Consider the following 25,863-nt stretch of genomic DNA (forward strand, 5'->3'; position numbering starts at 1 on the left):
TAAGCATGCTAAAAACAATTCTTAAGAAGGTTATAGGTAAAAGATGAACTTGCTGGTTCTGTGTACAGTTACTTGTCGAGAAAAATGCTGCAGCAGGTGCAAACTTTAAGCTGCCAATATATTCTACTGCACTACATTTTGAGGTTCTAAAAATACCTACAGATAACCATCTCTCAAACTCTTGAGTTTCTTCTAACGTTTTCAGTTTATTTGCAACCCTGAAAGAACTGTCAATATCTCATGATTGTTCCACTTCATATTTCTGTTTTGGTATTTAGATCTCAAGAGACTCCTATAGATGGGCAGCCTCCAGCATTACCACCCAAACAATTTAAAAAGAACAGTTGGAACCAAATTCATCATTCACACTCACAGCAAGAACTGGATAACCATATTAATGAAACATTTGATGTTCCTGCATCACCTGAAAAATCCACCGTAAGTTTTTTGATCCAGTTAAATCATTCTGCTTTTTACCAGAATGATGGTCCTTCTTAACATGAGCTTGGTTCTAAGGCATTTCAGAGCTGCTGTGTTTGTGCATTACCTTGCAGCATTACTGTTCCTTCACTGGCTCCTGCTGGTTTTACTCTAGCTGCTGGAGTAGTGCTTTGTCAGTTGACAACAAATCACTACATTGGGATGGTTTTGGAAACCTTTTGAGCATTAGCTTTTCAGCACATGCAGAAATTTCTGCCTAACCTCTTCTTTGAGAAGTCATTTGCCATCAATTTTAAAGAAGACATTGCAGGTGTTTAATCTAGCTTTAGCTAAAAAGCTAAACCTGAAAATGCCTACCAGCTTCTAAAGTAGTTTTATCAGGAGAAGCTTCTTGAGTCTGTGGTTGCATTTCTCATCAGAATTTCCAAGAAAGAGAGCATCAAGAGGCCTGTGATAGCAAATACAAAAATATGAGCAGAAGTTCTTTCTCCATAATCAAGCACGCGTGAGATGAGTAAGATAGTTGGTTGTGTGACTGAGGAGAGATCTCCCTGATCACTTTTGTGGGTTTTGTCCTTCCAGAAGTTTTCCAGTGGTTCTAGATTTTATACTGATGTGAACAGTAAATAGGACAAGAAATGTGTTGGAGGATGGGAAAACATCCAGATGTAGCAAATACTGTGTAAACAGTTTTGTCAACCTCAAGCATTCAAAAGTGTGAGTCACCTCCCCAAACTGATATTTAGAAATGCCTTAGTTTGGCTTTTTTTGCATCCTGAACTGTAAACCTATGGCATTCTGATCTCTCAGGCCTTACAACAAAGTCAAGATTCCCATAAAGCCCCTGTTTCATTTCATAGCTGGGGTTCTAATGAAAGACTCAAAAGTGAAAGTTTTAAGTTTTTGAGTGTTTTGAGAATGTCGTAAATTTTTTGTTATAATTAAATAATGAAACAAAATTTGTGACAGCTTTGTCTTCAGGCAGTGCTTACCTGAGTCACATTAAAGTACTGTTCGGTTTTGAAAGATAACACTACTTTAGTCATCAAGTTTTTCTGCCCTGTATTCAGTTATCTTTACCAAATTGACAAAAATAACTTTCACTTGTTTTTTTAACTCCTTTTAGTTCTGCAAAACCAACACAGCTGTGTGAATGAGCTGGTTTTTTTCTCTGTGCATTGTCAGTGTGATTGTTTTCTGTGCTCCAGCGGGACACATTTATGCAGGCTCGCTGAAGGCAGCTCACTGTTGTAATTGAACATCTAATTTGGTCTGCTGATGACTTTTTATTTTGGGGATTGCAGAAGAAGGAACATAGCATGACTGAAATTTTTGGAATGTTGTTTTGTTTCAAAATTGCTTTTCTGACCAGATTTCAGGTTCCTGCACTGCTAAAGTCTTCTGCTGTTCCATTTCAAATATTTTAAGAAAACCCCTCACCATTTTGACTTCATAAAGCTGTTGAGTTTTCTTTGTTGCATGTATGGAGGGTCTGTGTTGAAAGGTAGTAGGACACATATGGGAATGACAACTTTTTACTCCATGTGCAATCCTTAAGTGTCCAGTCTGAGAATGTCAGAAGTGCTTGAAAGTAATTGAAAACAGGTGTGGTCAAAATCCCTTCAGTCAAACACATTAAGGATGGCATACAGTTCTCTCTGCACACTTGCATTATAAACTTCTGCTCAAAATAGCATCTTAAAGCAGGAAATTAGCATTTCCTTTCTGTCTGGGAAATGCAGTGGCGCAAAAGCTGCCAAATGCTGCAGGTGGGTAGATGTTCATTCTGTCTGATCTCCCACACCACTGAGCATAGGCTGAAATGATTGGCATATGATCAGGCTTCCATTAATATCTCTTGTGCCATTACTTTCCCAAATGTTTCACTTTTTCATTACTCTGAATGTATTTGGCGAATTTTGTCTTGTTTTAACCAAGAACAGAAGCCACCTGCAGCTGACTTCTAATGAGCCAAGTTGTGCAGACTTCTTTAGCCTAGTAACTCCAGATTCTGAACTTTCTAACATATAAAAATGCTTGCTTTTCTAAGTTTTTTGTTTATTTTTCCGAATATGAGTCGTCTTCTTTGCTGAAACTGGTAACATTGAAAACTTTCTTGAAACACATTTCTTTATTACTTTGCATTCTCACTTTAGGAACTGTGGAAATACTAGCTAATGTTCAGTCTGTGAAATAAATATAGATGGGAACCAGCTAAAAATCACTTCAATGGCACTAAGTTGTTTTTTTTCAGATTAAAAAGGTAGCTAATATTCCTGAGTTTATTGGCATCTCCTTTAACAGTGTTGTTGTCATCCCAATAAAACCAAGAAGAAAGCAGCTAAAATTTTCAGAGGTGAATCAGTGCAGAGCATATGTCACACCTCATACTCCAGTAGACTGGAAATGGAGTAAGAGATAGGGAACCAGGATTTCCTTGCTTACTACTGGCATATTGCAGTTAAAAGAAACAAAAGGACATCTTCAATTATCTTCCTTTTCATTGTACTGCATTCTTATTGCAGTTCTTCACTGTGGTCATAATTAAAATTAATTTAAGAAATTTCCATTTGGTAAGCTGTTTTTATTAGAGTTATGAAGCCAGTTAATCTTTTCTCATATTCTTTCTTACTTTGAGCTTACTTTGACAGAACAGGCCTTTAAATTAGCTATGTCCAAGACTCTTAAATGTGTAATTTTTCCCTTTTATGCAAACCCAAGATGTTTGTGTTCTTGATTGATATATTCCCAAGTGTCCAGGAGCAGTTATTTGATAAAGAAACTGCAGAATTACTAAATACAATATCCTCAAAATCTAACTGTGAACAAAATATATACTAATGTATTATAACTTTTGTCTATTAGCCCAATGGTGGTGTCCCCCATGACAATCTTGTTATGATCAGAATGAAACCAGATGAAAATGGAAGGTTTGGCTTCAATGTAAAGGTAACAGTACATCTATTCCCTTTATGTTTATTAAGGTTATTTTCTGACATTTGGGATTTCTTACTAATTTAATTTGTTTTTAAAGGGTGGATATGATCAGAAGATGCCGGTAATAGTGTCCAGGGTAGCTCCAGGAACACCTGTAAGTTATCAAAAAAGCAGACTTGGTAGCAATATCTGTGTATCTTGAAGGATGTACTGAAAATGATAAATTATTTTCTAGCTGCCTATGAAAATTAGGTTTTGCTATAACATTATCAGAACAAAGCAAATTACATGCAGTAAGAATTTGATAGGGCTGTATAATATATATTTTAAATATGTTAAATCTTTAAAAGTATGTCAAATCTTTAAATATGTAAATCTTTAAAAGTATTTTTTTCCTGCTGAAACAAAGTTTAATTTCTGAAAATTACAGGGCATTACAGATGCTCAGTATGTACTGGTACTTGAGCTGTGCCATCCTAAAAATACTTTTACTTTATTGCTTTTTTTAGATATAGACATTCAGTAATTTCACATAAATTACATATTGAAAGAGTGTTAAAAATAACTAAAATAGCAAATGTCTTACTTCAGTGACAGATGTAGCTGAGTAAAGCCAACATGTAGATTAAAACCAGACATTATGAATCGTTCATCAGGTCTGATTGTGTGTTGTTACTGATGTTTAGTGACTATAAGATTGTCTTCAAACTAGGCACAATATTTGTCAATTTATTGCCAGAAATACTGACCTGGTATTCAGCTGACTGGAGTCAGCTCTGTCCATAGGTGTTAATGGAGTTAACCATTTATTTGCCTTTTTCTTTTTTTTTTTTTTTTTTTTTTTTACTCTTTGAAAGTATTGAAATGTTTGCTGAAATAATTCTTCATGTATCTTGTTAATTATTATCCCTGAAATATTCAATAACATGAATAGTTTTGGCTTTAAACATTCAGTCTGTAGGGAGAAAATAGTTGGTGATGGCTTGTGCTCTTTCTTTTCTGCAATGATGTTTAGACTATGCTTATATTAACAATTTTTATCACCTGATTCCTCTCCCTGGGATTACTGGGAGTTGTGCATTGTTTTTTTGCCATTACCATTACAGTATTTCAGACCTGAAGCATTTAAGCCTGTGAAATTGATTTGGACATGGTTTTGCCATGTTTCTCCCCTCCCTGCAAAGATAAAAACATCCTGCTTTTTAATTGCCTGTACAAAGGGTGATTCAAACAGAGGAGCTTTCTGCATCAGCTGAGGGGTAGAGTAACAGCTGCTGAAAGATACATTACAGTGCCAGTCACCTCCCAGCTGCAAATGGGAATGGCACTGCCTGTGGATTGTGTAACTCTTGGAGTTATCATTTGAATACAGTGCAGCAGCCATAGCAACAGGGCTGTTAGGATTTGAGAGCCCAAGTATAGTTACTTTAAGTTGTTATTTTAAGGTAAGAAATTGGTAATGGCTTGTGTTACAGATGGTTTTGGTTTTTTCTCTCAACCTTGCAGGCTGATCTGTGTGTCCCTCGTTTGAATGAAGGGGACCAGGTTGTCCTGATTAATGGCAGGGACATAGCAGAGCATACCCACGACCAAGTTGTAATGTTTATTAAAGCTAGCTGTGAGAGACACTCAGGGGAACTGGTGCTCCTAGTTCGACCCAATGGTGAGTGGCTTGTACATCATAATTAAAAATAAAAATCCACACCCTGGTCTCATTTTCTAACCTCCATTTTGTGTCCTGGCATGGAATGTGTAACCTGTAAGAAATAACTCCCTTCCCTGAAAAAGAATTGCAACAACACAGTGTATTGATCCCATAATCTAAGGAGCTGTGTGTAACTAAGTGTTGCAAAACAATAAAGTCAGCCATCAAATATTTCTGAGAGAGCTAATTTAAATTTTGTTCTCACTCTCATTGATAAAAATGTCCAGAAAGCTATATGGATATTGAATGTATTTCATAAGGTTGTTATTGTTCTCTTAAGGAAAATTTAAACCAAACACAAACAAAAAACCCCTCACCAAATACTCAGTGTTCGGGTGACATTAGAAGTCAATACATACAAAATCCTTCCATATATTTTTAAAACAGTCCAAGACTACTGGTAACATTTCTACTTGAGGAGTCTTAGTAGAAGTGCTAAAATGCAGTCTAAATAAAAGCTTATGCAGTGTATTCACAAAATACACTGTTGGGTCATAGCCAGCAGATGGGCACTGGATTTAATTCTGCTGCACCTCCTAACTACAGTGGAGTTGGAGAGGAAAAAGCAGAATGAAAAATATTGAAATAATTGCAATTACTTTTGTAGAGTACCTCATTCACCTCATAAAAATTTTTCCCTTTTTCACTAATTTGCACTACCCACTTACATCCGCTGTCATTCTGTGTATAAGTTCTCTTGCAGCTTTTGTGTGCTTACTTTCTTTTCAGACAAAATTATGAGCTTTGTTTACACATTTTCTAAAACAAACGGTTTTTCCCCTTGCATGTTGATTATGTTTGTGGTTCTGGATAAAAACATGTGAGTTGTAGAAGTGAGGAGTTGCCAGTTTCCTTCTTTGTAGTGATGTAAAATAATTCAAAAACAGGCTTTTGAACAGCATATGTATGTTATGTGTAGCAGAGGATGCATATTATTTCTGAGCTTATAGTCAAGGCACACATAGAGCATTGATAGTTTTATAATGCCATGTATTAAATGCAATTTTCTCAGGTGGTCTGCACATCTTGCCCAATTACTGAAGCCTAAAATGAGTTCTAAGTGAATTGTAAGTAAAATGTAAATGCAGCCATAATGATATCAGAGGCATGATGTGAGAATCTGAGATTTGAGAGTTATATCAGACAAGGCAGGGTATAATGTGAATTTTGATCAAAATTTTAGCTGTCAGTGATGGGCTTTCACTTAAAATTACTGTTACACCAAAGAAAAAAATAGTTTTATCATGGATTATAATGATCAGTAAAGGCTCCCTGTCCTTACTGATGGGGACTAAAATCAATGTGCTAATAAGTGTGTATTTTTCTACAGGAGAAATGCAGTGTTTCTGCTGTTTTAAATAAATGACTTACAGCTAACTTTAGTCAAACAGCATCTTCAGAGCATTCATAACTTTTCTTGTTCTAGCTGTCTACGATGTTGTGGAAGAGAAGCTGGAGAGCGAGCCTGATTTTCAGTACATCCCTGAGAAATCTCCCCTCGATGGTGTCCATCAAGATGATAATGCTCTGAGGGAGTCCATGATTCAGTTAGCAGAGGGGCTCATCACTGGAACTGTCCTGGCTCAGTTTGATGTGAGTACCGGATCGCCTGGAGCCGGGGGCAAGTTCCACCTCTTTTGGGATAGCACTTATTTTAAACAAAGCAGATTTCAGTTAAATTTCAGTACAGTCAGCATCCTTTAGGAAAACAATTGCCTTATGCTCTCAAAAGAAAAATAACCAAGGGAAAATCAATCCTGTATTGTATGTGCAAATTAAGAATACCTAATCCTAGGTTTTCATTTTATAAATAGTTCTATTGATTACTTACACTTTCTGTGATTATCAGGGACATACTAATAAAATACTTTCATAAAGATGAAGGTTGAAGAATGTCTACCAAAATATGTGTTCTGTACTCAGGTCTTCATTCCATACCTAAGTTGCTGTAGAAACTGAATGACACTGAGCTGTTGACATTCTATAGGCATCCTTGATGAGGGAAGGTAAAATAACCAATGGAAAATACTGCCCTAATGTTAAAGGCTAGTGTAACTATGTTTTTTATAAATGGTTGATTTTTATTGACATATTTCAGAACAGTAGTGCATTTTCTGTGGGGCATTAAGCTGCTGATACCCATGGTCTTTCTTCAGCTCTGACTTGTGCCTTGGTGATATCCCTCTTAAATGCATGAGATCAAGTGGCTTAAAGCAGGAAACAGTAGGTTTGTAAAACACAGCAGTGCAAATTCTGTGATTTCCTCACCAAATGGAGACCTAGCATTGTATTTTGCAACATATATCTGTAAAATACATTTTATATACTATTCTTTAAGAACTTTGGTAGAATTTCCTTTTATATTTAGAAAGAGCGGATTTTTTTTCCGAAGTTATTTAGAATTCTGCTTTAATATAAGTTTTATTCTCCCTAGCAGCTTCAATGTGTAAAAGTTTTTTAAACTGCTTTTTTTGAATCTGGATCGTTTCACTAATATTTTTTGTAGCACAAGGGTTGTGGCAATGCATGACTAAGGCATGAAAGGGCAGAAACCTCTCAAAAGCAATTTTGTACAGGAAAAGTGAAAGGTAACCAGGATTTGCTCTAAAGTTATTGGAATACAGAAGGACGTCTGGGGAAAAAACCAAAAATTCTAACTGAAAGAAGTGCAATGCCTATACACAACATAATCTGCTTGCCCCAAATGACCAAGTGGGATGTCAATCAGTGAGTTCACTTACCACTATACAATACTACTTTTTCTCTGGATCAATGTTCTAGTGAAAGATTGAAATTTAATGTTCACTTTGTCTTTAACCAAGTTTTGGCTACATCTTGGTCATTTTCAGTGATCCCAGAGCATAACTAAATTTATAGTGCTTTACTTTTGAATGTATTTTCATGTTTGTGGAAGCTACTGTTGCTCTATAGTTTATGTTCTAAAAAGCACCACTTTTTATAACAAATTCTATTTAGGCAATAATATAATAATGAGACTATTGCATCTATTGTGTTCTGACCATCTGCTTTGTCTTTTAGCAATTGTATAGGAAAAAGCCTGGAATGACAATGTCTTGTGCCAGATTACCTCAAAACATTTCCAAAAATAGATACAGAGACATTTCGCCTTGTAAGTATTGCTATGTCTATATGTGCTCTGAAAGTATTTTACTGTGGTTACTAAATAAGTAACATATTTCTAAAATTATTTTCAGATGATGCTACACGGGTTATTTTAAAAAGTAATGAAGATTACATCAATGCAAATTATATAAATGTGAGTAGTATTTTTCAGAAGTGCTTCTGACATTAAGTAATTCTATAGTTTTTCAATGAAAAAATTGATTTAAAAAATCGTTTTTTATAAATCTAGTTCAGGCTGGAATACTAAGCCTCTAGTCAGGTGATTTGAAATTTCCTGTAGATATATTTCCTTCCTAATGTTTGGTGGCACATCTTTTCAGAAATGTTTAAAGTCTAGCCCTGCATTTAATGTGAAAAAATGCAAACTGAAGCCAGCCCTCTCCAGAGCAATTAATTCTTCTTTTCTGATTACTTTCCTGACAGTTGTGTTCAACAACAGTAAAGTTTAATTTGGTATCAATTTCTTTTGCTTCTTATTTTATTCATTGTTAATAACAGAAAACTTACAGCTACTTATTTAATGAAAAAAACTCCAGATATTAAATTCTGAGATCTGTGTTTTAAAAGCTAGTGTCAAAAAGCCACAGAGCAAGAAATAGTTGCACCTGAATTATTTGCCAACTGCTCTGTAATTTCTTTTTTCACCCATTAATCTTCATTATGGCAACTACATGACTGTCAGTTCATATGTAAAGTGTATTTGAATCTTTGTAGTAATTTTGCATGTGAAACACTTAAAGAATTCCCTATTATTCTTAAATAATAGCCAATTCATATTTGCTAGCCTTTAAGAAATAGAATTAATGTCATGGATGGTTTTTTAAAAATTAGTTACCAAACTGTAAAAGTCTGATGCCTGACTTTCATTTGCTGTAATGTAGGAATTGAAATAATGACTTTGTCTTCTTTTAGATGGAAATCCCTTCTTCCACAATAATAAACCAGTACATTGCTTGCCAAGGTCCATTACCGAACACTTGTCCTGATTTCTGGCAGATGACTTGGGAGCAAGGCTCTTCCATGGTTGTGATGTTAACAACTCAAGTAGAACGGGGCAGAGTAAGTAAAACATTTCCTTAGATGTCACTTCCATAATCTTCTAACAAACTGTTAGTGATTAGCCTTTAAAAGATTAGAGGAATATATTGTGATGGCATATATGTCAAGGGGATAGTAGGAAGTAGTTTTAAACTAGAAAAGTGTAGGTAGAGTAGATATAAGGAAGAAAGTTTTACAATGTGAGTGGTGAAATACTGGCACAAGTTGCCCAGAGGTGGTGAATGTTCATCTCTCTGGCTGAAGGTCATGTTGGATGGAGCTCAGAGCAACTCAGTCTAGTTGGAGAAGTCCCAGCTCTCTGCAGGGGGCTGCACTGGATGGTCTTTAAAGGTCCATTCCAACCAGAACTGTTTGATCAGTCTTTAAGTGTTTTTCATAAGAGCAGGGCATTCCTAGTTCTTTTGCAATGATGAGTCTTAGATTTTAAACCTTCTGGTGTTGTTAATGCAGCCAATAGTTAAACTTTGTTCAGTCTTGAAATGCTCTTAACTCTTCAAGTATTTCCTCAAATACTTTCAGTCTGCTCTGTTTGATTCCTTATTGTAAAGTAAAAAGCATCTAGAATTTAGCTTCATACAACTTTTTTTCTCCAAACTGCAAACTCCAAGAAGTTCCATCAGTTTTCATAGAGTACTTCTTTGACATGTAGTGAGATTAATTTTTAATGCAGCCTAATACAGCTTTGTAGGGTTAATATCCCATGCCTGGATGGCTGTCTTATCAAGGATTTTCTTAAACACTTTAAAATTTCCCATAAAATGTTATTCTGTTATAAAGATTTGTTTAATCATGTGAAATAATCATTGCCCTTTAATTTGTATATGAAATGTGTTAAAATAGAATACCAGTAATAGAGTAATTAAGACTTAAAATTCGTAAAAATAATTGTGTATGATGCTGTAAAAGGCCTCAGGTGAATTTTTTTGGCTTGTTTGGTTTTGGTTTAAACTGTAGTTTCTCATTAATAGCTTTGGATTTCATGCAGTTCTATCCTTTGCAGATAGGCAAAACAATCAAGTGTGGTCATACACAGTGTAATTCCTGAGTTACTTGGTTTAGTCTGGAGCATTCACAGTAGCACTGGCTGGTTAAGTGTGTGGACAGAAATGACTGTCTGCCATAATAGTGCAGTGAAATTCCTCCATATCAGGGTTTCTTTTGAAGATGGATTTATAGTGGGTTGTGGCTGTTCTGACCAACTTGAATTGTAGTTCAGCTGCCTGTATATATTCTGACTTTTTAACAACCATGTACTTGCTGTGAGGTCAGGACTCTATATAGAATTAAAATAATTGAAGGGAAGTTGCAGTGGTTTTAAACCATTTTTCAGTGACTCAATGTTTGCATGATGCTGCCTGCTCCCAAATAAACACGATTAGAGGGAATTTCAGTACAAGTGCCCTTTTACTTTGAGTTTTCTTTGCAGATCTGCTAAGAACAGACTTGCAATGGCAGTTCTCTGAGGTTCCCCCACCCCTTCAATAATGATACTTGTGGAGTTCTTTAGAGAGCTGCTTAATAATGAAATAAAAGGCCTTATCTGTCTTATACCCATAGGCAGACTCCCTGCTCTAAAGCTGATCATGAGGCTTCTGACATCACTATCCCACTGCATGCCGGGATGTCTCAGTGGAGCAGGAAGTCTGCAAATCTGGCTGCTCTTAAAGATTCGCCAGGTGGGTTGGAAATGCAAAAGTACACTTGAGCTGAAATGACCTCTGTCATTAGGCATTCAAACCATATTTCAGAAAACCACAGTGTTTGAAGTTTTCATTCACATTTGAGGACTTGACTGGGAGTCCCTGAAGTCCACCATCCTCATCCCCTTATTTTCTGCATTAGCTTAGCAACTTTTTTGTTGCATATTTCCCTTTTTTTTTGTTTGTTCTTTTCCCATATAAATGTACTTTGAGAAGATCAGATTAGGATTTTGGAGGTCAGAAATATTTATAAAGCAGCATCTTTGTCAGTCAAGTGTTAAGATGGAATATTTATAGATAAAGTCCTAAAATATTGTATTGGATGTTAAAGGCGGCATCCATCTTCAATTAAACTAACTGCAAGAGCTGGTGCATATGTCCTCTTGGAAAGAGAAACAGGAAATCTTTGTGATACCTTATTTTATAAACAGTAATTAGGTAACAAAGTCTATTTGGTAAGTAATTAAATAGTGTTTACAAAATGATCAAAATAATCTGTAACAAATAAAGGTATAAAAACTAGAGGAAATGAAAATTATACTCTGAATTTAAACACAGGCATCTTTAAAAATGTGTTGACCTTAGGTTAAATGCCATCAGTACTGGCCAGAGCCATCAGGAAGCTCATCATATGGAAATTTTCAGATTACCTGCCATTCAGAAGAAGGAAATCCTGCTTATGTCTTTCGAGAAATGACATTGACTAATCTGGAGGTAAAATCTTAATATATTTTCATGTATTAATCTGCAGAATCCTTGGATACTACCGAAAACATGCATAGATTTTCTTTTCAACTTGGTGGCATATCCATATAAATGAGACTGTTTATTTCTAGAACCCTCTAGAAAACTAATTGTCATATACTTTCCTAGGAGAAATTCTGTCCATAAAATGATAACAAACTTTTGACAAGCGAAAATATCACTGAGATTCATTTTTCATAATCATATTAATTGGATCACATGAAGGATATATTATCCTAAAAGTTTTTATATTGGGGTATTTCATAACAAGGCCAAAGAAAAAGAGTATTAAAAGAAGTTGAGAAACTTGTTATTCCCTTGATGTTTTCAGAACTTGAGACATTAGAGGTGTTTCATCATCACACTGATGATGAAAAGTCTTTGAAAAGGCAAATAATTCTTAATAATTCCATCTTGAACAATATGTGCAAGAGGATGGAAGATAAATCCTGCTGAAAGATAAATCTGGAGTGGTGGCTACATGTAAACAAGGACCTTTTTGTACATGCATTGCATGATTTTCAGGGCATATGTAGTTTTCAGAGCTTCCTCAGCCAGCATTTCAACGTCAGAAATGTTTGGAAATGAGTATCTGGAATTTAGTTCACGTAGTTATTTCTCATTGCTTGAGTTACCAGTTGAGAAGCCAGTTTTATAGAGCTGCCTTTTAGTCAATTTGCAGTTAAAATTCCTGCCCTGTGTCCTGTTGAGACAATTGCTCATGTGCTATCAGCCGTGGAATCTCTGTAAATGATTCAGTGCCTAAAGGCTATTTAAAGTGCAGTAGCTCCTCTTCTTTTGAAATTCGACTCTGGTTACCCGGGCTGTCCCCTCCCGCAACCAGAGGCCATTGATTATATTTGTGATATCACAGCAAGGGCCGGGAGGGAGGGGAAAACAAAGTCATTGTGCCTTTTAGGTGTAGGAGGGTCAGATCAAGCCAAAACACTGCTGCTGTTCACACAGGGTCTGAAGGAAAGCTTTTATGTCTGATCTCCCCTCCTTACCCCACTTCTTGTGTCATTTGATCTTGTAAGATGCTATCTTGTTCTGTTAAATTTGGCTAAGAATATGACCACCTTCTTGTACATCTAGTGTTCAGTTAGATTGCTGGTATCCTTTAACGGCTTTTCTATTACGTGCTCTGTAATTTTTTTCACCTGTTGAAGATGCAAGCATTTGTGGATTTCCTTTTTTAGTTTTAAGGAAAAAAAAAAAGTAATTGTAAAATCCAGGATGACTGATGGTTAATGCTCACAAAGCACTGCTAGTTGCCTGAAGCCACTTTGATTATGGTACAAGTTGCTATAAATGTACTATTGATTTTTTTTATTATTTTTGGCACTTTTTTAAAATGGGACTTGAATTACCCTTGGTTGGATTTCATGTGTCTGATTAGAAAGAAGAAAGCCGCCAGCTAACCCAAATCCAGTACATTGCATGGCCTGATCATGGGGTTCCTGATGATTCCAGCGATTTCCTCGATTTCGTGTGTCTTGTGCGAAAGAAGAGGGCTGGCAGAGAAGAACCTGTTGTTGTTCACTGCAGGTATCACATTTTTTCCCCATTTTATTAAATCATCAAAGTGAACTTTTTATCATCAAATAGCTGTTCTTAAAAGCTGTGCTTTGTTCTTGAAATAAATATTTAATAGTATCTGCTTTGGGGATGACAGGAAAACTCAAACCTTGAAATAAATACTTAATGTGGTGATCACATTTCAATAAGCAAGATTTTGAATAGCAACATGTGTTGATCTGTTCAGGCAGTTTGCTGGGATGTTTTGGGTTTTTTTTTTCCAATTTAAATGCTTGTGGTAACAATCTATGTAATAATTCAGGGGAATGGCAGAAGATGCTTGGTAACCATGAGGAATAGGTTCCTATTCTACAAAGCTCTAGAGTAGTTATGTAAATGATCCATTGTGGAAAATGTGGTGGTTTATTAAAAGATCAATTAAAAGACATTTTCTCTCAGGCCTGTAGTCTTAGGCTATGTGGTATTTTGATACTTATATTAAGATGAAACATTTTTCTCAACAATTTACCTTTGTCATGAGTTAAAATAACTGTTGTTTAGATCTTTACACGCACATGAAATGTAATTTTCTTTTCCTTGTGCAATACTTTGTTATAGCATTCTCCATTTCTTTAGTGAATTTCAAGACCTTAATCATTTTAAAATACCTGATTAGCAAACTAGAATAATACCAGTTGTTTTCAAGTGAACATGTGCTATCACAATTCTTGGAGAGCAGTTCTGTGAATATTTGACCTCTGAATTCTGAATACTCCTCAGAGAGTCAGTGTGCCTGAGTCAGGCATATATCGTTCTTTTCAGAGAGAAGCTGAGAAGTGTAAGGGATAAAACAAATTTGAAGACTACAAGTAAACTAGACATGTATTGAAGGAGATGAAAGAAAAAGAAAAATGCACCTTGTGTATCAGAAATTGTATTTCATTAGTTCTGCTTTCAAGTTCTGTTTTATGCAGGTCAGGGTGAATTTTACTAACTAGGGAAACTAGTACCAGAATGCCAGTGTCTTAACTGATACTGCTTCTCAGCTTCCATTATTGATATACTTCTGGTTAATGTGGTTGTGAAAAGATGGTGAAAATGGGCAGCCAAATATACCCTCTATGATATAAAATGTGCAGAAACACTGGAAAAACAACACTGGAGAGTAGGAACAGTTTCATTCATCTCAAGGAGGCACCAGTTCAGCTCCAAACTGATAATTTCAATTGAAGCTTTATGAAAAATTTATGTTTTACAGAAGAAAAGAGATGGATTATCACATAATTTACTTAATTGGCCCAACTTGGTGGCTGTTGGGAAGTATAACCAAATTCCAGCAGGGAGTCAAGCAGAAGGAGCCCAGGTGTTCCTCCATATGGTGCATGCACTCTATTTTTAACACCTCTTCAGTATAATAGGACAGGGCATTAGTGCAACAAAATTTGTTTTCAGGACTAAGCCATCAACTTTATTGTGAGGAATCAAAGTAGCTAATGGAAAATTATTTTATTTTGTACAATAATAATAACTTAAAAACAAACTGGTCCAAACTCATAGAGATTATAAAGCAACCAGTACCTTAAGGAGTTGGAAAGGTTTTTGTTATATTGAGCTGCATAAACCACTGGTTTCTGATGTTGTGTCATGTGGTTATTTTTATCTCTACAAGCTCTTACTAGTTTTGTTGAACAGTTTCTAATTCTTGTTCTAGATGAGATAGGAACCACCCATCCTGCCCGTGCCCTTCATGATTTTCATGCCCTGTCTCAGTGTTCTACTCCATCAATCAGCGATTGCCTTTTCTAAGCTGGAGTCCTACCCTACCTTATGTTTGTCATAGGGAAATTATCACATTTTCTATTGTTGTTGCCCTCTGAATATTTTGAAATTGTAAAATGAGTCATTAGGTTCTTTGACAGTTACTGTTTGTTTGTACTTGGATTTGATAAAGCATTCTGCATTTAAGTTCTATATGCATAAATTCTAGAAATATAAATATTACTGAATCATTTTATATAACCAGCAAATGTACATCTTGTCTTAAAATTCTTGTGACATCACTGAAATATAGAGTAGCTTTAATGCCACCTCCTGGACAAAGATTTAAATAGTAGTTTAGCCAGACTTAATTTGAAGTAGCTTTTTAAAATCAGAACAAGTGACTTTCAAAGTTTGAAATGTTTATATTAATCACTTTAGATCCAAATACTTTGATTTATTATATGAGTTAGAATAATGCTGGCATTTCAAAATATGTATGTGTTCCTATATTCCAGTATGGGGAAATATTTGTTGTCTATTTCAAAAGTGCATCATTAATTGAAAAATTTGAAACTCTTCGTTGAATTCAAGATTAAATATTCAGTCTTTAATGCTTGCCACTTCTGGAAAAGCCTATGTGTATATAAAAGTAGATGAATCTTTAGATTTGTTTTATTTTTAAGGAAAAAATGTTTGTCTGTTAGCTCTCGATAATTTTGCCATTTTGATATGTGTATATTATGGTACTTCCTTGTCTTGAAAGGGATTGCTATCATGTATTCCTTTTAATAACAAGAAAACAGTCCTTATTGTCACCCTTCAGAGGTTTCTAGTAATTGTTCCTTTACTTACTTGGAAATAGGAAGGTATGCATTGCTTGAAGGACATGAATACGATTTTATTGGCCCAACATTGCAGAAATCATTTCAGCAATGGTCCAACTGACAACATGTCCAGCATGCACTCGTGTTTTGTTATCCCCTAGATGTTAGTGTGGTTTGTAATGGGATCTCAACAGACATCTATCTCTGTCAGTTCTGCTCAGGGGAGTGGCTGGGTGAGGCACTTCCTCCTCCAAGGAGGGGCACTTCTGATGGGTACTGATGGATTTTGCTCTGTTCAGGCAGGACTGAGGCTGCTTCCAGGCACAGACACAATGAGTCCTGTCCCTGCCCCAGCAGTATGGGAGCCACAATGGGCAACCCTGAGAATCCAGGAGAAGGAAGATCTATAAGCATGAGCAGTACTCCAGACACTTGATTTCATTTTCCACTTTGTGTTTTTGTTGCTGTTCCAGTGCTGGGATTGGCCGGACAGGGGTTCTGATCACGATGGAGACAGCGATGTGTCTCATTGAGTGCAATCAGCCTGTTTATCCTCTAGATATTGTAAGAACCATGAGAGATCAAAGAGCCATGATGATCCAAACACCTGTGAGTATCATCTCTGCTGTTCTGGGCTGCAGAACAATGATTTCCTGTGATCCAGTCATACTGGATGGATTTTTAATGCACTTGTTGATCATAATGCAGAGATCACCTTTACCCAGTGTAGCTGTAACCTTGGCTCCAGGTAAAAATAAATTCTTAAGGCTATTGGAAAGGAGCAGTTCTTTAAATTTCTACAGAGAAAACTTGAAAAAAGAGCAACAGCTGTTTCAGGGATACCTGGGAAATAATGACAAAAAGGGTTAATTTTAAGCAGTGTAAAAATTACTCAGAGAAGAAAGAAGGAGCGTAATTCCAGGTGTTAAGAATGGGAGTAGTATAAAAGATAAACACAGAAAGAACCAAAGTATGCAAGAAAAAACTTCAGTGATGAAATTCAGTGATTTTATGATGCCTTAGTTGTAATGGAAAAAGCCTTAATTATGCTCTGTAAATGACTTAAAGACAAGTTATCAGAGAAATAATATTTGTAAACATCAGTGTATTAAATCTCATGTGAGATGCATCAAAGCAATCCTAAGTACCTTTTTCTTTAGTCTAAAAAGAGTAACTTACTAAAGGATTCTTTTGAGGGTTTCATACCTTAAGATGCCACAACTTATTGTGCACCTGTAAAGTTTGAGTTTTGTGAGATAATTCGTGTATTATATTTCAGATTTGTATGAGTTTTAGAACAGATTTAGAGACATGTTATTGTATCAGTCAGGTATTTCATATCTCTAAGAGCACTTTAGTTTAGTGTTTACATTTTTAGAAAGTACCTAAAAAGGGTGAAAAGTTTGAGTTGTGTTGTCTTTCAGAAAGAAAAAAAGAAGATTGGATTTTTGGTTGTTCCAAACTTTGGATAGTTCCAGGTTTTTTTATTTTTTTGAAAGAGTAATCATGAGTAATTGGTGTAGTTTTACTCACAGTATATAGCATTTAGAGAGAAAGCATCCTGAAGGAGAAAAGGCACTAGATCCAGTATTGAATCACAATTACTTGAAGGTAGTTGCTGTAGTAATTTTCATATCCACGCTGCTGTTCCTTGAATAAAATTTGAATAAATTTTTTTTGTTCTTCAGAGAGTGCTAAGGCTGACAAAAAGTATGTATGTGTCTCCATTTCTAGTTCATCAGTCATTTAGTGGTGCTGAATTCATGTTCCAGTACTCATGTTTCACTAAAAAGTTGTATTCAGGTAGCACAGGAAGGATGGGAAAGGTGATAATACATGAAAAATAGCAAAGGATGGCTCTTGCTGTTTGTCACAGTTTTTTAGGATGGATGGCTGTCTTTCTAACATATGTGGAGGGGGAGAAAGTGTTATTAGTAAAGGTAGGAGTTGCACTGGTGAGAGTTCTAACTGCATTTTTTCACAGTATGTGCTCAATATAATCTGGCTTCCTAATTTTTCTTAGAAAACAAAAAACTTCAAGATTCAGTGAAAAGCAGGTGTTAAGTGCATCGGAGGGAGAAGGTCTAATGAAGGAATTGGGGTTTTTTTAAGGTTCCATGCCCATCCGCCGTTCCCGTTCCTCCTCCGGCAGCCGGAGCTGGGCCCGTGCGTACGGCGCGGTTCGCTCGCTGTCCGCGGGGGGGCGCTGTGCGCGGCCCGCTCCGCCGCCCTCGGGGCGCGCTGGGGACAAACGCGGATTGACCCCAAGGAGAGAAATGAACTCCTTTATATACACGCGACAGGACAGCAAATAATGGCTCTAGTGCTAGATGTGTTCATATGTTAATCTCTTAAGATCTGACATCACTAACTGCTGCATAGACAGGGCTGTTCCACAACACTGACAGTGCAGGTGTGCTGGAGTTCTAACTAGCATAGACTCATTGTGCAGGATGCAGTGTGAGTTGTGGTGCTTTGCATTTATTTCAATTTGTTTTCATTATATTCTAATTTGATTACTGTCGGGTTTTTTAACTGTTATTTAAATAAAACAAACTTTTAGTCACCTCTGTGTATGCAGGCGCTAGACTTCAGTGCCTTGAAGAGTTAGACATATAATGTTAAGAAATGGGAGGTTTGGGTTTTTAAAACATGAAACATTTCTTTTAAATCAGATCTGACAGGGAGGTGCCAGTAACATGCCTGAGTTAATGTAAGTATGAAAAAGTGCTTTGAAAATATGGCTTCTAAATCCAAGGGCATGGAAACCTCAGGTCAGTGAAATTTCAGCAAGGAAATAAAGAGGAGAAAATGGCTAAATAGGTGATGTTGTAATAATAATACTGGGGTTTTGGGTAATGACTTTCAGTATATATTTCAAAGTGCCATTCATCCTATTCTTCTGCTGAGAAACAAAATGCTGTCATCTAAAGTTCCCTTTGTATTATGTTTCCTAAACTAACTTTGAAACATAGTTCTTGGCCTGTCAAGAGAATGGGGTGGGGAAATCTTAGAGGCCTTTTCTGTTTCCAAATGACATTTTTCAATTACATTTCTTCTCAATTTACTGAATCTACTTTCCTTTTCAGAGTCAGTACAGATTTGTATGTGAAGCTATTTTGAAGGTGTATGAAGAAGGATTTATTAAACCTTTACAAGCATCACTGCATAAGTAAAGAGCAAAAAACCTATTATATCAATTGAGGAATCCTGTCCTCTATAATGAACTGGCAACATTCTTTGTGCCATAATACTGCTTGCAGGAAATGATAGTGAAGTACAGCAAAGAATTGACAAAGGACTTTGAAAACTTCAGCACTGTTGCACTTTACGTTGAAACAAAATCAGTCTCTGAAACTCTTCTAACCTTCATCTGTTTGAAGACTTTATTTTCATGATTTGCTCCGAACAAACCATGGACTGAAAGAACTGATTGTGTTCAGGGTAATCGCCGATATTTCATTGTAGTGCCATATACTGCGCTTCTGGTTGAATTGCTACAAACAAGGCTTGGAATTATTTCACTCTGTTTTACACCCATGTCTCTTAAAATGAAAAACAAATGAAAAAATACACTAAGCCATGGTCTTTTTCCAGTGCTAGGTTTATTTACTATGTACAGACTCTCACAGTTTTGTTTTTTACAACATTAGCAATATTGCCAATACTAGATAGATACACACTGCCTACTGATGCAGCACACTTTGTCCTACACCCTTACTAGAGACCAGCTGGTTGTTAGAGGAGAGCTGGCATCTGTTAACCCAGCAGTAGCTGCATAATGCCCACTTACCAGCATCTTGTACAAAATAATAACAATAAAAATTTTAAAAAACCAACACATAAATAAACAGCATTTCTTTGGCACAGCTTGTGTGTCATACACTGGTGTATTCTGATTTGTGTGACTTCAGATTATGTGATGGGAACTAGTGCATGCATTATGTCTTAACCCCTTAAGTGCCTTGAGACTTACAGCGTACATCCAGTGAAAGGCACTCATGATTCCATGGGGGTGGTATTGTCCTGTCATATTTATCTTAATGGGTTCAGATTTTTTAAATGGCCCTTGGTGCTTGGAGTATGTTACCACAAGGGGTCATGGAAATACCATTCCCTCTTCTGTTCTACAAGTACCTGTGTGCTACTCTGTAGCAAAAGCACCTCTGCCAACATAATGAATGAGCATTGTATGCTGCTGTGCTGTAATTATATCAAAAATCTGACACATTCCTTCATTCCTTCCAACTAGTAACTTACTAGCATCTTACTACAAAATGCTGGTAGGTCATTAGAAGCTGATACCTTGTTTTATCCTTTTATTGAGAATAGCTGTTTTACTCGATTAGACATAACTCTTTAATAGCACTGATAATTAAGTTGAACTTACAATCAGATGTGACTTAATTCCATTACCTTCTAATTAACCTGTTCAGTCCTCATAGTTGATTTCAAGCCATGTTCGTACAGGTCTGCCTTTATTTTTTTTTATTTGTTTGGAGGGGAGAAGGGAGGAGAACACTATGAAGTTATCCCAGAACTTAATTTTAATTTCATAATGACCCCAGTCGCCTTCTGTTATGCTTGTGCAAAATTGTTCCAGTTGGTATGGGTTGCATCTTATTTAAGTAGGTAGAAGATTTGTAAGAAATGTCTGTCTGATACAGTATCTGAGCTCATTCTAAAGATGCATAAGTGTCCCCATTTTTAAATATTTTTCTAGTATAGCAGAAACCAAGTCAGAAGCAAGGTACCCAGTGTAATATACTGTAAGAAAAAAAGAGTCACTTATTTGACTGCCCTCTGACAGCATAACTTTGTGCCCTCTATTTAAAAGTTTTAATTTATTGTATTGGTTTCCTGAAAATGTTTATCCATTAAATTTTGTTGTAAGCTATATACATAGCATAGAATTTAAATGGAAAGTTCTACGCTAAATAATTTTTAACTATTGAAGAATTATATTGTATAATATACTTTGTTCTATGGACATTTGAAACAGATCAGCTATGAACTATTAAATGAAAAGGGATTCAGACAATGTGAAATCCTGGCTTATGACTTAGTAATGAACAAGAACTACAATGCCAAATGAAAGATAGAGTTTTAAATATTTTTAGAAAACAAAATAATATTAGGAGGGCTCTGGCCCTGTTACTTATATTTCTAGATTTGATGCTGAAGTCAATGTTATCCCTCAGTGAAAAATAAATTTTACAAGAATCTCTGGATCTGAACTGAACTGAAAAAGAGTAATATGGTAGCTTTAATCTCAGTTATATTTTAAGCCATTTGCAACAAATGAAAATTCTTTTTTATAATTCTTTAACTTCCATATGATGAGGTCATTAGCTGAGTTACTGGCTAGTTAGAAGGTTATATTGAACTCAGCACTTACTGTCCAAAAATAAAAAAAAAATCATCCATTATACTGAAAGAAATTTTCTTCATAGTTAAGTTGTAAACAAAAATAGCATTTGCCCTGTTATCCTGAGGGAAATCAGAAATGGAGTTTATGCAGCATTATATAGCATTGGTATGGCACATATTTAAATATTCTTATGTAAAATTGCCATAGCAGTTCAAGTTCAAAAGTCCCATTTATACCACAATTAAGCGTGAGATATGTATTATTGGTCATCTGTCATTACTGTTTTGATTACAAACACAGGCAACAATAGTAGATCTCCTCAAAATTTTCCTCTGCACTGACTTGTAGGTTATTAACTAGCTGCACTGGGGAAAAATTTGAAACAAAGTACCTATTCTTAATTAATTGGCCATTAGCAACTCAGTGGCTTTTGGCTTCTCCAAAGCCAGGATAAAGGTAACCAAAAACTGCTTGGGAAAGAGAATAGCACTGAAGCCTTTCTGCAGCATAAATCAGTCATTTAAATTTTTCTACCTGTTGTGGTATAAATGGCCTTTAAAATATTTTTATATGGCCAAAAAAAGCAAAACTGCTTAATATTTTACTTTGGGTTATGAAGATCTGTATCATCCTTAAGAGTTTTTTAAAGAAGTTTTTGTATGTTTCATGCTGTACAAAACATGAATGTATCTTTCAGACATAATGACTTATAGAGCTATATGTGATTGGTGTTATGACTGTTGGATTTTATGAATAATTATTTTCATACCATTTGATTAGGAAAAATGTTGGGTGGGTGTGGGAAAGAGTATGTTTCTAACACTTCCATGATGCAAATCCAGTTAAAGAAAAAAAAACAAACCAGTAGTTTTCATTGTAAATAAGAGCAATATTATGACAAATTTGTGCCAATGTAAAATGTTAGGATTTTTGGTTTTATTTTTAGGTTCAGATTGAAAACTACCACTACCATCTCTTGTTTAAAATGGATTTGAAGGGGGTTTTTTAGTAGAAAGACATGGGGCTCTAGTGGGGGCTTTAAGTGGTTTTTGGGAGCATTTTTTACTTTTGCTAAATATGAAATAAGATACAGGTATTGTTTAATAAACCACCTACAGACTGTCAGCCAGTCCACTTTGAGAAATACTGCATTAGATATCCCAGGTAACTGAGGGCTGAAAATTTCATTTATCCTGAACTTGGAAGCATTTGGTATTTTCAATCACTTGTAGGTCTTAAGCAGTAAAATACTGCTTTTATGCATTTTATTTTTATCTATTCTCTCCCCATTATGAAAAAGAGAATGCCTGGGGATTTTTCTCGCTAGATTTAATGCTAGCTGACATTTCTTCCACATTTCTCTGTTAAATCTCAAAAGCTTATATGCCATATAGATAAAGCAATAACACTTCTTCTAGATTATCTGATTACAGTCTGGCACACCATCTAGTAAAGAAAGGGTGAGAAAGCAGTTGGGACATTAAGGAACATGAGGAGGTTGTTATGGAACTTGTGTAGTTGGCAACTTTCCATGAAGACCTTCCAAAAAGCTTCATGGTACCTGTGGAAGGGCCAAAATGCAGCAGATGTGCTGCAGTTGTGCTGCCCAGGGAAACAGGACGAAGGGAAGGTCTGGCATAGAGATGTTGGAGCTCCAGGCATGCTGTGGAGCTGAATTATGTGATATTTTTATGCTTATGCAGTGTGTGCAGGTATGTGGGTGATGTTTGGTGGCTCAGGGAATTAGCATGAGCATGAAAAGCTCTACAGATGCACCAAGCTCTACAATTTCCAAGCAAAAGAAGGTTGTCCAGTACATATGCTGTAGTTTTGACTGTAGAGCTACTGTGCAGGCAATCAGCAAGCCCCTCAGCCCTGAGGATAAAAGGAGTGATCTGGTTATGGTCCACATGAAAATTTTGCATATTTGGACTTCCACCAAGTAGAGGAATGATGTCCTCTAATATCAGTTGCAGTCTTTTTTATAGCTCACATCTCAGGTCCCCAGTCAGCTGGGTTGGGTGTATTTGCCAATTTTAGTGTACCCATCTTTTGTCTTGAGACTGAAAAAGTTCTTTCCCATTGCTACTTCTAGTGCTAGGATCCAGTATTAAGATTGGTAAAAACATATTCATTGATTAACTGTGGATCTTGCATGAATATGCAGGTATTTATAATTAGTGGTGATTTGGAAGCTGTTAGAAGGAGGAAATGGTTGGTTTGTTCCAGTGTAACTGTTCTGTCCAGTCTCTGTTATCCCACTGCACTTAGTCACTTGTTTGTTTAGAAGTCTGCAAAGAAGGCCAGGTCCTTATCACTGGATTTTACCTCTGTTCTTGTTACTCCCACAGGCGTCTATCTTTTCATAGGACTTCTCCTGCTACAAGTTTTGATCTGGTGCATAGGCTGTAAGTTCTGACTGTTGGCTTTGGCGTGTTTTGCTCGTTGAGATTTCAATGGTAAAAAGGGGAGACATTAGCAGCTTTCTCAAAAAAAAGCTGAAATATTCCATTTTTAAGATTTAGACATTTTGATTAGTAGCCTTATTTGAAAAAGCCACTAAAATGTCTGATTCTAGTCTGCTGTAGCAAGAATGATGGTTCACAGACTGGCTGGCAGCTTGTTGGTTGTGGTATTTCATATTTAGCAAGCTTACACATTTTAAAGGATAATTTTTTTCAAAGTGTTTTGATGTTTGAATAGTAGCACTTTATGTCATGCTTACTACTGACTGAACTATGGGACAATAAATTGGGTTTGGAGAGAGATGCTTAATGGGTTTCTGTACAGAGATGATTTGGCTTACACCCTGGTACGAATGCTTGCTGTTGTTCCAGCCATTTCTTGTTGATTGTTCACGTGTTTCTGAGGGATGTTCAGAAAATAGATATTAATAAGATAATTCTATCATCTCAATTTTCCTGTCTTAATACAAATATGAAGCCTACATTTGGAAAAAAAAAAAAAGGAAAAAAAAGGTGCAAATAGAAACTTACAGGGTACTTGTAAATTTATGTGATCTCTCTCATCTAGCTGCAAATTAGCTATGTTTACTGTAAATGTTTCTTCTAAGCATTATTTTTAACATTAGATCAATTACCTGGAAATCAGTATTCTTTTTTTTTTTTTTTTTACTTAACTTATTTGAATTTTGATAACTAAAGATAATGCACAACAAAGTTTAAGGAAGTTGTCACCCTTTTGCACCTAGGCCAGGGGCCTGAGACATGAGTGAGAGGGTTAAACAGTTTACGTTAAGCTCTTTTGTTCTTTAACTAGAATATATCCACAAGGACTAGACTATAAATGATCCAGTGCAATTATCTCAGTACATTGGGGCACCACAGTAACAACCCATAATAATGTTACAGGAAAATTAAGGTAAGAGAGTGAAGGTTTTATCTTATCCAGTGTATCCAGATTTGTTTTCCATTTGGTTTGCTTCATTTACCAGTGATCCCATTTTAACCAGTCAATTTGGCAGGGCTGTTTGTGTAAGGTTTGGGGTTTTTTTCTGTAACAGGTGCTATACTGTGTGTAAATACAAAGGGAAGAGGATTATTTAGTTCCATCATTAACAATCAGATGGTGGCAATATTTTTGCCAATTACTTCTGGTAATTAATTTGCATTTCCAGCTGTGGATTTCAGTTGTCAAATTTCATCTCAGTTTCATACTGCTGAATGATGGACTGCAAGTGTGGAGTAAATCATCTCAGAGTTGAACAGCTCTTGCATTGTTTAGACTAACTCTTGTGTATCTTTATTAATACTGGGGGGATGCAAAGGCTCTTCCCATAAGTAGACTTCTGCCTATAAATTTGTTCAAAAGCACATGAGGGGGAGGGAAAAAACAAACCAACAACCTAAATGCATCATCTTGGCTAAGCAGCCAGGGTGGTTGATGGAAAACGATGGAAACTTGAAATTGGTCAACACTGGACAATGTGAAAATAAATTCAGCTTTTGTCACTGCAGCTACTGTATGCTTTAAAGGGCCTTATGTATTTGTCCTCATTTTGATAAAATTAAAATTCTTGCCATTAAAATTATACACTAACTTCTACAGAAAACCAGCAGTTCCCAGGATAAATATGCTAATTAACATTTAACAAGTCTTGTTTTAGTCTTAAGTAAAATTTCATTCTATTATGTGAAAAAATGCTGTTATGCATATTTTGTGGATATATTTAATTTAAGTTGACAAATAGTTGTCTAGGTACAGACTTGAAAATATATATATAGTTTAGTTGTGGATCTTAATTGTTTAATTGCAAAATAAAGATGTGCTTTAGTAATTTAAAGTTTAATTTTTTTTTGTGATTTTCTTGCTACTGTACACACGGTTTTGCTGTGCCACATTTATTTGTGTCTGGTGCTAGATAATGTTAACCTTGTATTTTCCTTCTTGGCATTGTATGACATAAATACACCCCTGTGGATTGTGCATTAGAAGAGGTTGCAAATTACCAGGAATTAAGTTGCTTGGTTAAAGCATCAGCCCAAGTTTTTTGTCTGAAAATATGTAAATACTGCAAGATTTGCTCTAATGGAAAAATAACTTTTAAATTACCTTTTATGCAGTGAGTGTATTTGCGATAGTGTTCAGTAGAGATGATAATCAAAAAGCTGAGGGTATGATAAACACTGATGTGAAGAA

The 25,863-nt window shown here is 35.8% G+C and overlaps 1 protein-coding gene across 2 annotated transcripts in view; it reads left to right on the top strand.

Annotated features, from left to right (window-relative positions):
- PTPN4 (protein tyrosine phosphatase non-receptor type 4) overlaps positions 1-25,513 on the top strand; it is a 110,393-nt gene extending 84,880 nt beyond the window's left edge. The window contains exons 16-27 of one of the 2 annotated variants that reach the window (XM_071435233.1): positions 279-438; positions 3,307-3,390; positions 3,476-3,532; positions 4,885-5,041; positions 6,510-6,676; positions 8,123-8,213; positions 8,299-8,360; positions 9,140-9,286; positions 11,572-11,700; positions 13,130-13,278; positions 16,307-16,442; positions 18,923-25,513. In XM_071435233.1, coding sequence (XP_071291334.1) covers positions 279-438; positions 3,307-3,390; positions 3,476-3,532; positions 4,885-5,041; positions 6,510-6,676; positions 8,123-8,213; positions 8,299-8,360; positions 9,140-9,286; positions 11,572-11,700; positions 13,130-13,278; positions 16,307-16,442; positions 18,923-19,009 — 1,426 coding nt within the window. In that variant the 3' untranslated portion in view covers positions 19,010-25,513. Of the gene's footprint in view, positions 1-278; positions 439-3,306; positions 3,391-3,475; positions 3,533-4,884; positions 5,042-6,509; positions 6,677-8,122; positions 8,214-8,298; positions 8,361-9,139; positions 9,287-10,843; positions 10,963-11,571; positions 11,701-13,129; positions 13,279-16,306; positions 16,443-18,922 lie in introns of those variants that run through there. The other variant, XR_011680406.1, reaches the window with a different exon arrangement.
- The last annotated feature ends 350 nt before the right edge of the window (positions 25,514-25,863 follow it).

This window comes from Agelaius tricolor, unplaced genomic scaffold, assembly GCF_023055355.1.
Source record: "Agelaius tricolor isolate 1412-34295 unplaced genomic scaffold, bAgeTri1.0.p SCAF_10, whole genome shotgun sequence".
NCBI classification, from domain to species: Eukaryota; Metazoa; Chordata; class Aves; order Passeriformes; family Icteridae; genus Agelaius; species Agelaius tricolor.